At 43.8% G+C, this 16107-nt stretch overlaps 1 protein-coding gene across 4 annotated transcripts in view; it reads right to left on the bottom strand.

Moving 5' to 3' along the window:
• Window positions 1–15847, bottom strand: part of NHS (NHS actin remodeling regulator) — a 345504-nt gene extending 329657 nt beyond the window's left edge. For all 4 annotated transcript variants that reach the window (XR_012160290.1, XM_073356202.1, XM_073356225.1 and 1 more), the window contains exon 1: window positions 15147–15847. Coding sequence is in view for 3 of the 4 variants with exons in the window: in XM_073356202.1 (XP_073212303.1) it covers window positions 15147–15528 (382 nt within the window). In the remaining variant the exon portion in view is untranslated. The remainder of the gene's footprint in view (window positions 1–15146) is intronic.
• Between the last annotated feature and the right edge of the window lie 260 nt (window positions 15848–16107).

The following is a 16107-nucleotide window of genomic DNA, read 5'->3' as shown; positions in this document are numbered from 1 at the left end:
TCAGTGAATCTCAGAATTACGCCACTGACTTATATCAGTTTGCATACAATCCTTCTCTCCCTCTCTCTGGAGCATTAATTTCACAAAGTAGCTAGTACTGTTATTTCACTGGGTGGGGTGTTAAACGTTCTTTATTTCATTTTTCAGTCAGTTGCTGCGATATAATTTGGGCAATATATTCAATGGAGAGGTGCCTAAATTAACATATCCAAACTACAAGCACAACCAAAAACCACTAGCCCCAAGTCTCCAAACAATAAACCTTTTGTCTGAGATGGTCCATTACATCCAGTAGGAGAGATTCCTCAACATCAGTATCAACTCAGCATATTTAGGCCAGCCTCAACTGCAGCATATAAGTGAGAATATTCAAGGATGGATACTCTTCTCCCTTTACATTTCATAATATTCTCCTTCACCTCTCCTCAAACATGTATACAGATTTATCTGTGGCTTTGAGATCAAAAAGAAACTTATTCTCATGCGAGTCCTCAGATCAGTCTGGAGGAACTGCCGAGAAATGGCCCATACCACCACCTTCTTCCATTGTGGTCTGCACCGTATCTATATTGCTACCAGCCAGCACCATTTTGCTACGCATAGTAGGCTATGCCCCACAATCTTCCAGTACAACACAAGTACTGTTGGTGTGCATTCACACATCAATCCACAGAATCTCATTGACTCTAAAGCTTTGGCATTGTCAGTCCACAACTTGCTTCATTATAAGACTTGTTCTAGTTTTTTAAAAACAAACATACAAATATTGTACAGCAAATGAGCTATCTTAAAAGACTGACCGAGACCCACACGGTACCAAACTCTGACCATTTGATGAAATATGTGGAGTTAAAAAAATTAGAGAGATTAATCTTTGCTTTATTTGGAAAGTGGAAATTATACTGTACCTTGACCTTTTTGTCTGCATCAGTTGCTGCTGGTATGGCTATGACAAGAATTCTTCTTCCCTATATACTCGCGATCTAAGTTCAATATAATCAATGTTCTGAACCTTTTTGCCTTTACATGATGTCCTCTGCCCATACTCATTTCTTTTTATATACTTTCCCATTATGTATGTGTGTGTGTACATACACACAGAGCTGTGGTCCTGCATTAGTCTAGCCTATCTCAACAATTGGAAAAAGGGTTCAATAGATAATTAGATGATGAAGAAGCCATAGGACCACATGTACCACGATATGTCACATCACAATAATGCAACTGCTATGCTAACCCTTCCATCAATTTGTGTTTACTGTCACCCAGGGGTTAGGCTCCAAGAAAAATCACTAAGGGTTGCAACATTTTGTAGCTCCCTCTCATATTTCATTTTAATGAATTTAACCATATTTTAACCAATTTCCTTTTGATTGTGTTCTAAAACAGAACTATGGAACAGTTAGATAAATTATTATTGCTAATGTAAATTAGTAATTTGTATTAAATTACAACTGGATTATTACATAAATGAACATTATCCATATTACACCCAGTCAGAGGTTGCTGTAATCCATTCATTAATTTATGGACCCAACATTCTACCTCAAGGAGCATTTCCACAATTCTACATGATACCCCATACTAGATTTTATGTCTGGATTGTTGATTTAGGATATAGACAGATAGCTCCCTAAGTGAGTACACAGCTATAGGAGGTTCAAGGGCATTGGTTATTCCATCTTGTGTACTAAATAAGCTACACATGAGGGGTCAAATTCATTGCCAATGTAACTCAATTTAATGGACTTACACCAGGAATAAGTTTGGTTGAAGATATGTATTTGTTTAATGTCCATACAGATGACAGAGTGCAGATAACTGGTGCATGGTGCTAAGTCTTTCTATTCTGTTTCACATCACATCACATTTGGGAGAATTTTGAGCACATATGACAGTTATGTATCTCTTATACTTACCGGGCCCAATCCCCAGTGGGTATAAATGATTTACATCTGCTGAGGATATGGTCCATTGCTTATAGCAGAACACTTCATCCAAATAGCAGCCAGAGGGTTATTACATGCAAACTCCAGATTATCCCAGTTTGTCTGTACAGATTATCCCATTGTTTGTCATCAAGGCAGGATCAAGACCAAAGTACAACATAAATTAGGAATACTGCTGCAGCCCAAAAAAATAACTGATTTGTAATTTAAGTTGTTAGTTTAGTTGATTTCCCTCACCCTCGCCCCCCCACACCCTCCTCCCCTTGGTTTAAGCCTGGAATGAGATAGAGTACTGGAGAGCATTGCAACAAAATATACTGCACCCTTAAAATGAAGGAACTTAACACAAGAAGCTTTCAATATGCTAAGGACAATAATCCATTTACAACATCCATTAGAAGCAGGCTTGGTTTGGTTTGGTTTAAATTAAACCTTAGGAAGTTTTCAGCAGTTTATTACCTGAACAAGACAGCAACACATTATTAAAGATAATCAATGAAGAATAAACCACACCAATAAAAATTAGTATCACCACTCCTGTCCACAGTAAGGTGGGGGAGGAAGGGTTGCCTCTACCATTAAGGCAGAGATAAAGGCATAACTTCTGCACTGCGTCTCCTGAGAAATGCAGCACTGAAGATGCAGGGAAGAAGGGAGTTAAGGCAGTAGGAAGGGCCAAAACTAGCCCCTAAAGGAAGTGCATAGAAGACAAAAAATGATTTTAGATGGAAACTAGTTAACAAACCCAGTAATTCTGGGAGGTGAGACGGAATGGAAAAGAGACAGTGTTGACAAAATGATCTGTCCTATGGATGAAACTTACCCTTGGCTTGCTGAGCCTGGGCAAAGCTCTCCATGCCCCTGAATTCACACAGCAACTCCACAGGTTATATGCGAGTGGAGTGACCATGCAGGGGGTCTCCCACACCCTTTACATGCTAAGAGAGGGAATCTCTGATGACTTCAAACACTGTGATATAGAGCAAACCACTGGAGCCACATTTGTGCCAGAGGCAGGGACAGCAGCAGCCAAGCAGTGTAGTATGGGGCAGATGGGGAAGAGTGTGTGAATTCCATCCCCTGCAACCTCAAGCATAATCCACTTACCAAGAACTCAGGATTATCCTCAGCTTTGTGAGTTCAAAGGCAAGCAATTGAGGAGCACCAATTCCGCCAGGGAATCTAGTGGTTCACCTGAGAGGTGTACTCTTTTCTCAGAACTTTTATGCATGGTCTAATAACTGATTTAATGTGCATCTCCTGCCTGCTCTGCTGCACTTAGCCCTTCACCAGAAACCACTGTCCACTAGGGGAAGGGAACCTGCTTATGCTGAGACCTGACCTTCCCCTTGCTTTGGGTCAGATAAAGAACCATGGGAGGAGTGGGGGTGGAGGGAAAGGTGGCAAGCTGATTATTGCCTTCTGTTTGGACTCAATCTTATTTCTAGAGCCCTGCGCGGATACAAAATTGTATCTGCATCCAACCCACAAATATGGTCTGTGGATATAAAACAGATATCAGCAAATTTGCAGGGCTCTACCTGTTTCATCTCTACCCCCGCCACACAGAGCATCTATGATTCACACCACAGCCATTTTTGCTTAAAATAAAAAAGCAAGTTATTTGATTTGACCAAATGCTGGGAATAGATTAACATGAATATTAGGTTACAAAAATGTTGCTACTCAGGTTCACTTTTAATACAGTGATTTACTTTTATTGCTGACTATCTTACTTTTATTATCAACAAACTTTAGCCCTCTGCAATTTTCTTATGGCAGCTGCAATTGTATTATGTATTGTATGCTACAGCATCAGAAGAGACAAAATACAAATAAATAAAACGGGGATCCATGCAGAAAGACAATGTTTTTGCATTCAAAGCTACTCAAGCTCTGAGTGTACAAAGCAGTTGGCTAAAGCAGTCCATCTGTTTCCTTCTTGGTACAGCAATAGGCTGACCCTGAAATTACTGAGAGTTACAGGTCTACATGCTGCAGGACTGAGCTCCCAACTTAAAGCTACTTCTAAACATTTGCAAGCTAAACAATAAACTTTAGGGAGGGAGGTGGAAAGAACTGACAAGTTATGACTATTTTTAGTACAACACACAACCCCATGCTCATTGGTCTTAATCACATGCACATGTTAACAGGACAGCTTCTCAGCACTTTCTCCCTGCCAGATTCTGAATGGCTACAGTTCAAAGTCCAACTATCCCTCCAACTGAAAGCAAAAAGTAACACTAAGTGGCTTTGTAAGAATTACAGTGAACCTATATATATAAAAGATAAAGAATCACCCTGTGCTGAGAAATACATTGCAGATTCATGCAGTGTTCATTGAATATAGGTGAGTTCCAAGTCCACAACTCCTAATGTAATTATACCAGCTTCTTCATGAGATTTCAATTCCCTCCTGCTTTCCTCCACTCCTCTTTAAAAAAGGAAGTTTAGGGGGAAAAGAGCGAGGGAAGGGAGAGAAATCTGAGATGTATAAAAAGAATTGTCAAATACACAGATATAACAATTTAAGGTCTCAAGTTAAAATATGGTGGGAGTATATCTGCCATAACATCCATCCTAAAAACATGCCAGTTGTTAAAACAGGCAGTGCATTAGAAGCGGTTAGATATAATGAGAATGTAAACTAAAAGTCTTCGGGGGAGATATTTCAACTACAGCAGTATACACTGGATGCTATCTTTTATTTTAATCATGCTATAAACCCTGCCTTTTTGAACAGCTATCTCTTCTTGCATTTACTTACATACTGATATATAAATTTAAAAATCTAGAAGCAATTAGGAATGAAGCTAAGACTCTTTTGATGCTAATACATCAAAAGAAAGAAAGAAATTCCCACTCTGCCCCCGAAACGCACTCAGTAACACAGAAAAAGTTCCCCTCTTTCCAGGTTAATCACTGAAGCCACTCCAATAGAGATTCTGATGTCAGACTCTGATCACATGGAGATTGCGAGTGATCTGAAACACAGGTTTTCGAAAAGCCCAGCCCTCTGACTCAGAAGACCCCACAACTGTGCACTTCTGCTGTAAAAAATATTCTCGCAAGCTGATCATATTTCCTCCACTTCAGACACCAAAACATTGCCATTAAAGATCAATGGGGACCATGAAGTGGTAATCCTTCAAATTATGGAAAAGATAGAGAGAGTCTTTGACAGGGTCGGCGCCAGGACTGCAGGGGGTGGGATAACAGATGGGGACCACGCCCTGGATCTATCAGCATTGGAGCCCCCAATGTAGTAAAGAATATTTGAGGAATGTAGGAATTTCCCAATGCAGTTGAAGAATCATCCTCATTTGGGGGAGCACTTACATTTAATTCACAGATTTCTTAATCTACCTCATCTCCATAAAGGTCCTTTTCCTTCTCACCTGGTTCTCCCATGTCCAGTCTCACCTTTAAAAGCGGTGGAAGTATGGTAGAGCAGCCCTTTCCAGGTACAAAGCAGCTGGTTACCCTCACTGCACCATGATGTTACATGGAGGGCAGCGAGTGGGCACTGATGCACCCACAGCAACTTTCACTTAGAGATTCCTTCACACCTTCAGCCAGCCCTAATGTACTGTGCAAGGTGACCAGATGCCCCTATTTTATAGGGACAGTCCTGATATTTGGGGCTTTTTCTTCTATAGGCACCTATTACCTCCCTCCCCCATCCCGATTTTTCACACTTGCGGTCTGGTCACCCACCCAATGTGCAGTAACATTACCTAATGTGCAATAAGGGGATAAAACCATAGCCATGAGGTGAATTACTCTTATGTATCCCAGTATATGAGACGGCGACGGACAAAACGCTAGCATTCTGCTTTTAATAGATTCCCATCAACTGAGTTGCTCCACTTCGCTGCATTTGCACCATTCAAAGTTGTCTATCGGCTGAGCGCTGTGACCTGCACTGAGCAAACAATTAAAAGGAAACTCTCCTGGAGAACGCATCCACGCTATCTTTGTTCTAGCAAGTAAATAACCAGGGCTAGGTTGGTGCTGATTGGCTGCTAAACCACAAGCTGGGCTGGGCGGGGGTGGGGCTGGAGGAGCTCTGTGTAAGTGGGAATTCTGGGGATCGCTGCTTGTCTCAGGTACAATATTTCCAGGGGTGCTGGAGAAAGCTATGCCAGAGCAAAGCCTGCAGTGCCGTGAAACAAGCTGCACTCTCCTATACTGACTCTATTTTGCTGGCCAGCTTGAAGGGAAGGCGCAAAGCCCCACTTCAGCAGCAGCAACACTCAGAAAAAAAAAATCTTTCCTGGTCCTGGCACTCAGGGCAGCAGCTTTGGCTGGCTCATACATGGGGAAGCATGGTAAAGAATAGCTTCTTCTGTCTCTTTTCCCCATCCTTGCATATCTATGGATGCCAGCCATAATCTGATCCTTACAATATAAAAGTCATAAAACAGGCAATTCTATGCAAGAAATGTAAAAAAAAAAGTCAGATTTTGTTGAGCCAGAGCAGCGTTTGAGACGCACCGTTATATTTGATACTAATGTTTGCTTCCAATAATTCCTTCCCTTAGTTCAAGGACATTTCAGAATTAGCCAATAGGTTTTGGTTACACTCCAGGCTCTTCCCCTTCCCTCCCACAGAAGTCAAACTCCCATCTTTCATGTGTGGAAGCAGATAGCTAATTGACTCTCCCACATGATCTCCATCACAAAGAATTTAAGTAACCACAGTCTCTTTTACCTTCACTTCCCAGCCCCCAAGACAATCTATTTTATAAATGAATCACACCAGAAGGGGGTAAGGAGGTAGAACCAAGAGCAAGATGTTAAAAGGACACACAAAGACCACAGAGTTTTACCCACATTATTAAACTATAAAGATTCTCAAATAGACACCAGATGCAGGCTGTATGAAAACATATACTCATGTTATCAAGCCAGCTCCTCATTTGGTATAAATCACATATACACCTAAGTCCCCTCACACCAGTTTCACACGTGTGTAACTTCACTGACCTTAATGGAGTTTATACCAGCTGAGACCCTCATTCAATATCTCTACTTAACATATAGGGCCTGTTCTACTTTCACAACAGTGTAAGTCAGGAGTAGCTCCATTAATTCCACTAAAGTCTACAAAGTTACCCAGGTGTATGACTGGCATGAGATGAGAATCCAGCTCTGAATATTTTTTATATATATCAGCCTCTCTCATCAGAAGGGCTCTTCAATTAGCAATAAGACCCCGAAACAGCCATATTCCTCTGCTATTTAGGAGTTGTTTAATTTTCACTGTTAAAGTGCTTGAGTAAAACCCTAGCACCATTGAAGTCAATGGGAGTTTTTCCCTTGACTTCAGTGGGGCCTAAATTTTATTCCTTTGTTTTATTTTAAGAAGGATAGATTGTTATATATGACACAATGTGAGTCAAGGTGGCAACCCAAGATTCCAGAGCATAAGATCACTGCAGACGTGCTTTTGTAAGAGTCCTTGGTATTAGTTTCTACCCATTGCTTACAATAGATTTAAAAAGCCTTCCACCTGACTCTACATATTTTTCTCTATTTCAGAAACTAAGTTGCATCATTAATTTGTAAACAAAGACAATTACTTTTCTTTTTTGAATGACTGTGTGCAGTCTAATGTTATTGTAAGGCACGGAAACTCTTACCCCCTGGTTTTCCTCTTCCATTTTTTATTGTTCCGACGCTAGCAAAAACCAAACACGCAAACCATCCTTTCAGTTCTCCAAATCCCACAGTCCCTGCTCATTTGACATCAGCCCTCCAAGCCTATAAAAAGCAGAGCAGTGGGGGAACTCTCCTGCTTTCCCATACCACAAGAGAAATCAACTGAAATACATAATGTTGGATCATGTTGCATTAATTGAAGAACTACACTCAAGAGTGCCATAGAGAAAAGTCTTCTAAAAAAATAAGGTAACTGATAAAGAGGCAGAAATCTTGTCCATTTCCAGAAGGACGAAGAACTGTGCTCTATTATTCACTGGTTTTGAGTGTGAGGGAAAGACATTACATTGAAGGCATTGGTTATCACATCCAATGTACAATTTTTCTTTCCAGGTTTGTCTACGGGCCCCAGACTGAGTTCCTAGTTCAAATGACTTAAATAAAATGGGGGAGGGAGGGCAAAAAGAGTCATTGAGGCTCTGTGCTACCTCACATACCTTAGATTACAACAATGTGCTTTTCCTAAAGCACAAAAACCCAAAACATCATACCCTACTTTCAGATGCTTCAGGTGTGTCTTGAACTCAGAAAAGCATTGGAGTACAGAATTAAGGAAAGCTGAAACTCTATTCCTTATTGTGGTTACTGGTATTGGAAACAATACAAGACATAGGATGGTCATCCATTCCTTATCTCCTATCATGCCTCAGCACAATAGGAAGAGCACAGAATGGAGTTGCCGTCTAACTGAATTCATTTGTCTCAACCTCACAAAAAACAAAATATAGCTATTATTTGTTACTTTTTAATGGTTTGCTTCCAATAATTCCTTCCCTTGGAGCTTGGCTTGTTTAGTCTAACCAAAAGAAGGCTGAGGGGAGATATGATGGCTCTCTATAGATGTATCAGAAGGATAAATACTACGGAGGAAGAAGAATTATTTAAGCTCAGTACCAATGTGGACACAAGACCAAATGGATATAAACTGGCCATCAGGAAGTTTAGACTTGAAATTAGATTAAGGTTTCTAACCATCAGAGGAGTGAAGTTGTGGAACAGCCTTCCGGGGAAGCAGTGGGGGCAAAAGACATATCTGGCTTCAAGACTAAGCTTGGTAAGTTTATGGAAGGGATGATATGATGCAATAGTCTAATTTTGGCAATTAATTGATCTTCAACTATTAGTGGTAGATATGCCCAATGGCCTGTGATGGGATGTTAGATAGGGTGGGATCTGAGTTACTGATCGCCATATTTGGGGTCGGGAAGGAATTTTCCTCCAGGGCAGACTGGCAGAGGCCCTGGGGGGTTTTCATCTTCCTCTGCAGCGTGGGACACGGGTCACTTGCTGGAGGATTCTCTGCACCTCGAAGTCTTTAAACCACAATTTGAGGACTTCAATAGCTCAGACATAGGTTAGAGGCTTGTTACAGAAGTGGGTGGGTGAGATTCTGTGGCCTGTGTTGTGCAGGAGGTCAGACTAGACTATCATAATGGTCCCTTCTGACCTTAAAGTCTATGATTCTATGTTTAAAAGGATGCCCCCAAAGTTATTTTAAAGAAACACCAATCCTTAAAGAGGCTGGGGTTTCTGATGAAGCAAACCATATCCGTTCTGAAGCTCTCTGGACAACTTCATTTAGGGGATTCTTTACAGATTCCATTTCAGCAGTAATTGGGACTTCAACATAATAAAATGAGAAGACACTATCATCATCTTCACTTAAGATCTAAATAAAAGGTTTTGTAAAAAAAAAATGGTGGTGGTGTAGGGAAAGGAGCATGCAGATCATCATTATGGATTAAACATGTCATTGCAGTGCTGGAAACCCATACTCAGCAGCATTCCACCCACAGGTGGAAAAAGAGTGAAACTGACAAAAAGCAAAAGTGAAACTAACCAGTCAATTTCCAGTGACCAAGCCAAGTTAAATGTAATAAGTAAGCTGCATAAGCATATGCTATAAATGACTGAATAAATTTGCAAGTAAAGAATTTAAGATATTATTTTGATCTTGATACTGTCCCTTTAAAGGAAAAAATACCAAAGTAGTGAAACTCCTTGTAGCACTCTAGAGCTGCTCCTAGGAACTTGTGAAAAGCATAGTAACACAAGACGTTCCCTTGTTCCTTGGTAGCCACAGAACTGAACCTGGCTATATAGCAAAACGCAGAAGGAAGAAGTGAGGCTCTACTCTCGTGGATTAAACTTTTAAAAGATGTTCATTTTCAATAAAATATTTATGCTTTTTTAAAAAATAAAAACTCAGCACTTATGGAATTCTTAGAGATCACAGGACTTTAAAACTCCATTGCCTACTGAACGCTGGTTACTAGTAAACCTTCCCTGGCCAGTAGGGTGACCTACATCATCAATTTTTGCAAAATTGAAGCTTTAATTTAAAAAGTGTTACATTTGTAGTCCTTGGGGGTATGAAGTAACTTTTCCAGATATGAAAATATGCCTTGCTGCTTTCCTGAATCTGCAGACAGATCCTGTGCTTCTACTGATCCTCACAGCTTTCTCAATAAACAACACAGTAAAACTAATAAGATTCTCGGTAGTTTCATTGCTATTAGAATCATAGACTATCAGGGTTGGAAGGGACCTCAGGAGGTCATCTAGTCCAACCCCCTGCTCAAAGCAGGACCAATCCCCAACTAAATCATCCCAGCCGGAGCTTTGTCAAGCCTGACCTTAAAAATATCTAAGGAAGGAGATTCCACCAGCTCCCTAGGTAACGTATTCCAGTGTTTCACCACCCTCCTAGTGAAAAAGTTTTTCCTAATATCCAACCTAAACCTCCCCCACTGCAACTTGAGACCATTACTCCTTGTTCTGTCATCAGCTACCACTGAGAACAGCCTAGATCCATCCTCTTTGGAACCCCCTTTCAGGTAGTTGAAAGCAGCTGTCAAATCCCCCCTCATTCTTCTCTTCCGCAGACTATCAGAAAGCTGTAGTAGGCAATAGTGAGACTGCCAGGAATCGTGTCACTATCATCTTGCTTTGGTTTCTGAAAACTCTAGCAGCAGCAGCAATCTGTGGTGGAGTAGGACAAAAAAATATTGAGAGCGAGAGAAGGGTAGAGAATAGTCAATTTTGGAGTAGCAGGGAAGGAAAAGAGAAAGCTCTTTCCTGTCTTCCAGCAGTAGGGTGGGATGGATTCAAATTTCTTAGACCCCTATTAACCAGAGACATTCATGAAAGATGGAAAGTTAACCCAGATCCAGGAACTGGACTATGATAGGAATCCTAGTAGTGAAGTGGGGGTGTTTGGGGATGGGGTGGGGAGAAAGGGACAATCTTTTCCTTGAACCTAGATGATGCCCTTCTGCCAACATTTTTAGTTTATTCCTCTAGCTAACAGGTGCCTGGTAAATTTCCCAATCCCCATTTCTAAGCAGAAGTGAGAGGAAAATTAGAATCTGTACAACAGAAAAGCTCAAGCTAAATTTAAAAAAAAAAAAAAACAGTCCTGAGGTCTTTATTAGTCAGATAACTATGACCCTGAGACAAAGAAGTTAAGACTCAAAGAAGACTGCAGAACTGGGGATATGCATTATTGTAAAACCCAACAACATGTCACTTCTAATATAGTCCTTGAAATTTTCTGCTGTGACTTTCCTATGATCCCTAGTCAAATGTTTTATGTCAATAATGTATAAATCTTCAAGTTTAAAAATGTAAAATATGTTACTTTCTGTAATACTTATATACACTGCTATTATACACTAGTTTTAAGAGACTTTTTCCTGTTCTTTACAGCACCATTCATCTTTTTGATTCCTCAACAGTGGTAACCTGACTTGTCAATATATTGGGTCAAATGACTACCTGATATAATTATTAACTTCAATAGGAATACTCCAGAGATGGATTTGGTCAATTATCTAGATGTCTTCATAACAAAATCTTGTAATCTGTCTGGCTCGTTAGGAAAGAGAGAAAAAAGTCCTGAAACTTCACTGCTCAATGTTTTGAGCACCTCTGCTAGCAGCCTAATAATTGGATGGTATTATTCTTAAATCATTGTGCTGCAATTTGCAGTGTTATTACACCAAGTGTTTGTACAGTAGCAAGACAGACTAATACTTATAAACATAAGTCTTTTTAAAATGTACTTCATCTGAGATTCTAATACCATATTGCACAGCATCTCAGCAAATATGGCCAACACACCCTGATATGCTAAAAGTACTGGGCCAAATTCAACCTTGGTATTACTCCATTGATTTCAATGGAGTTGAGCCAAATTCATCTGTTGAGTTCAGTGAAATAAAATCAAGGACGAGTTTGGTCCACCATGTTTAAAAACAATTGCATAAGGTTTTGCCAATAGTACTAATGAATGAGGAAGGGTCTGTGGACGGAAAAACTGGACATGCCATCTTCATACACTGTAGGATGGGATGTGTGCTTTAATGTGCAACGTGGATTAGTCTGTGAATCATACACTAGATACACAGGGGCGTAGAGGGAAGATACATGGTACTAGTACATGAGTGTGGAGAGGTGGTATGTAGGTGTGAGTAGCTGCATCAATGCGACACAGTATATACATGTGAGAAGTAGGGACATTGTCCCTGGGCTCCTCCAGAAGAGCATTCACATGATCTAGTCATCCAGGGGGATCTCTACAGCTTCACTATCCAGGTGTGGGTGTGTATGCATGGGGAAGTGGGGAGAGAGAATCAGCAAAGTCTTTCCCCTCCAAAAGAGCTGAAAATTTAGCTCCTGGCACTATTAAAATGTGGGTAAAAAGCCACATTCTGCTTTTATCAACACTTGGGTAATGAAGATCATGGAGCTACATTAATGTAACATCAGTGTGTCATACTGTAATTTGCATACAAACTGCATAAATGCAATCCATGGAGGAGGGAAGAGAGGGGAAAAAAACCCTCACAGGGCTAGATTCGGCTCCAGAGTAATTCCTCTGATCTCAATGTAGTTACTCTGGATTTATACTGGTATAAATGAGAGCAGAATGTGGCCCAAAGAGGTTTAGTTTCCTCACTTGGTCCCCTCCTTTCATCACACAATCCTCTTTCACACCACACATTTCTAATCAAAGAAAAAACCACTCCAGTTATACAATAGTATTCACCTGAAACAGAAAACCTTCTCTCGTCATCATGGGCCAGATCCCCAGCCAGCGTATATCAGCATAAATCCACTTAAGTCAGTATGGCGCTACGCTGATTTACTCTAGTTGCAGTTGAGCACTTCATTCTATATATCTGTTTTGAACACCTAGGGCATGCTTCTTTTCACCAAGAAGTTCATTGACTCACAAGAGGGTTAAATTCCAACTCTACACAGGTGTGAGAGAGAGGAAAAATCAGACAATGAATTTTAAAATGTCATGTTCACTTCCAAATATCTTTTTAAAAGACTGGCCATATTTCAGCCTCATTTAGCCCCTGTAAACTGGAGTAACTTCACTGAACTTGGTGCAGCTACTTTGGATTCATACTGGAATAACAGAGCAAAATCTATTCCCGTGTTTCTCTCTGAGTAGTGCTCTTATATAGATAGCAAGAGAAGAAATGGACTCAACATATTTTACTGTGTTAGCTCAGAGTTTGAGACAGAAATCTTACCTAAGACAATTACATATTCACAAATATTTGGGAAATGTACACATCACTAAGAGTCTGAAAATGGTTCTATTCAATTGTTGTTAACATAAGCCACATTCTGAAGGTATTAACAGCTGTTAGAAGTACAGAGCCTGTCACTGCTTTTGACTGGAGAGGAAGCAGGATTAAAGCACTCATTGCTAATAACAACAGTCCAATATTGCCTTGACCACAACAGATCTAATTTTTTCCAGGATTCCTCAGGGGTTGCTCTTCAAAACAAAAGTCACTCCTCAAACTTCATGACTTTATGGCCTTGAAAACTGACCACAGATTTATCATTTTTATTATTTCTACTTAAGAGCTTAGAATTTTAAGCAGGATGTCAGGAATATTCTTAAGGATAAGGGAAATTTGCACTGACAGGGACAGGGGGTAAATGAAGGTTGGGTTTGGAGAAGTATCAGAGATTCCTGGGTGGGGGGGGGGAATCCCATGGGCACCTTTGTATAAATCCTGCAGCATCTCCTCTGTCATAAGAACTGCCATACTGGGTCAGACCAATTGTCCATCTAGCCCAGTATCCTGTCTTCTGACAGTGGCCAGTGCTAGATGCTTCAAAGGGAATGAACAGAACACAGCAATTATCAAGTGATCCATCCCCTGTCATCCAGTCCCAGCATGTGGAAGTTAGAGGTTCAGCGACACCTAGAGCATAGGATTGCATCCTTGACCATCTTGGCTAATAGCCATTGATGGACCTATCCTCCATTAATTTATCTAATTCTGTTTTGAACCCAGTTATAGTTTTGGCCTTCGCAACATCCCCTGTCAAATCCTTCGCTGTTGACTATGCAGTCCCAGAAATCCTAGTCAGGAAGCTTCTTATGTAAGTCAGAAACCACTGACATCATCTTTCTTGATAGTGGAATGGTCTGGTTGCACACCCTGTGCCCAGGAACACACTGATACGCATTGTTTTGTGTATAAATTCACACACGAAAACAACCAGGTTGGGGAGCTGTCTCTTTGACACTGGTCAACGTCAGCAAATCAAGTGGGTCTGTCGGACCTGAACGTTGGGAAAGTACAAGCCTGGCGAATTCAGGCATTTTCATCCCTTCAGCGCTGAGAGCTGAGGTCCTTTTCCCCTCCCCGGACCCCTCTTGTTGCCACACACCTTCCAGCCCCTTGAGCAGGCATTTACTTATCATGAGGAATTCAAGAGCAGCGCAACCCCACTCCGGCTGGTGCCTGCAGCCGCAGAGTCAATGCCCGGCCGCACCGTAAGCGGCCGGGGCTCACTTATGGCAGCCAGCGACTCCTGAGCGAGGCGGGGATGGCGCGCCCAGGGCTGGGACGGGTGAGGAGGCGACTGGTGGATCATCCCATACCACCCACCGGGTGGAACAGGCAACCGCGCTGCCGAGCCAAACAGATGCTCTCGCCCTGGAAACCAGCGGTCCATTTCCCAACTTTCCACCCAGGTCCCCTGTCCCCCGTTCCCCCCCCGGGCAGATCCAGCCTGCAAACACCCGTCGCCTCCGCCCCCAGGCAGGGGTAGGGACTTCGGGCCATTTCGCAGAGCGGCTGGTTTCTTTTTAGGCGGCGATGCGGCCAGGAGGAGCAGGGCCAAGCTGGGACCAGGGTCTAGGAGAAGCGTGCGCCCCCCACCCACACCCCCACCCCGCTCCCCCGATTCATTCAACTTCACAGCTCAGCAAGTCCGTCCCCTGGTTTCAGTCGTTAAAGCACCAACTTTTCTCGCCCGGAAACCCTCTCTCCCCCTTCCAAGCGCCCCGGACAGAGCCCATCCCCTCCGGCTGCCCCCCAGCTTCATTCCCAGGCGATCACACACACACACACACACACACACACAGAGCCCCCCACCACCACCAAGGCTTAGCCCCCCCCCCAGGGGGCCGAGGCGCGGCGGGCTACTCACGCACTGCCTCCTGCTTGGGATCCAGGCTGCGCAGCACCCCCTGCACCCCGCCGATCTTGCCGTGCAGCGCCCGCACCCTGCGCTGGGCCAGCTGCAGCTCCGACTCGATCTCCTGGAAGAGGGTGCAGGCGTGCCGGGCCACGTCGGACAGCTGCCGGAGGATCCGGGCCAGGGCCCCGTTACTGACGGAGCAGAGATCCAGCATCGTCAGCACCGCCGCAGCCTCCTTCGCCTCCGCGGGCACCACGGCGGCAGCCTCCTCCGGCTCGGGCTGCGGCTGGTCCCGGGGCTCGGGGCAGCCCAAACTCTCCTCCAGCAGCGAGGCGGCCGGCAGCTGCCGGCACAGCCACTGGGGCTCCACGATCCGCTTGGCGAAGGGCATCGCCGCTCCCGGGGCTCGCCAGCCAGCCAGCCACACACACGCGGATCGCGGCAGCGCTCTGCCCTCCCCGGCCCCCGCCGCCCAGCGAGCCCCGCACGCCGGGCTGCTGCGCTCTCCCGAGTCCGCTGTCACTTGCTAACAGCCGGCACCGGCGGGCCGGGCGTCCCCCATGGTGCGCGCCCCGGGCGGCGTCCTCTGCCTGCGAGCGGCTCCCTCCGCTGGGCGAAGTCACCGGCGCCCAGCCCCGCTCCCCGCTCCTCTGAGCATCAGCTGCCCGGGCGGCGAGCTCCCCGCCTCGCTCGCACACGGCGCTGGCCGCTCCGAGGTGGCGGATTGCAACGGGACGGGCGGAAAACCCGGAGAGCGGAATCCGCCGAAAGCCTGGGGGAGGAGGCGAGAGACACGGGGAGGGACGAGGTGGAGGAGAGACTGACATCGCCCCTCTCCACCACAGGGAGTCACTGCAGGCGCCCCAGGCTGGGGGGCAGACGGGAGCGCGGCCAATGCCTCCAAGGGAAGGGGATTTTTACCAGCGTGGGGGAGGCTGGGCTGGGAACGATTTCCAGCTTGGCAGCAGGT

Source organism: Lepidochelys kempii, chromosome 1 (genome assembly GCF_965140265.1).
Source record: "Lepidochelys kempii isolate rLepKem1 chromosome 1, rLepKem1.hap2, whole genome shotgun sequence".
In the NCBI taxonomy this organism is placed as follows: Eukaryota; Metazoa; Chordata; order Testudines; family Cheloniidae; genus Lepidochelys; species Lepidochelys kempii.
Note: the sequence above shows the minus strand (reverse complement) of the source record. Positions and strands in the feature narration are given on the sequence as shown.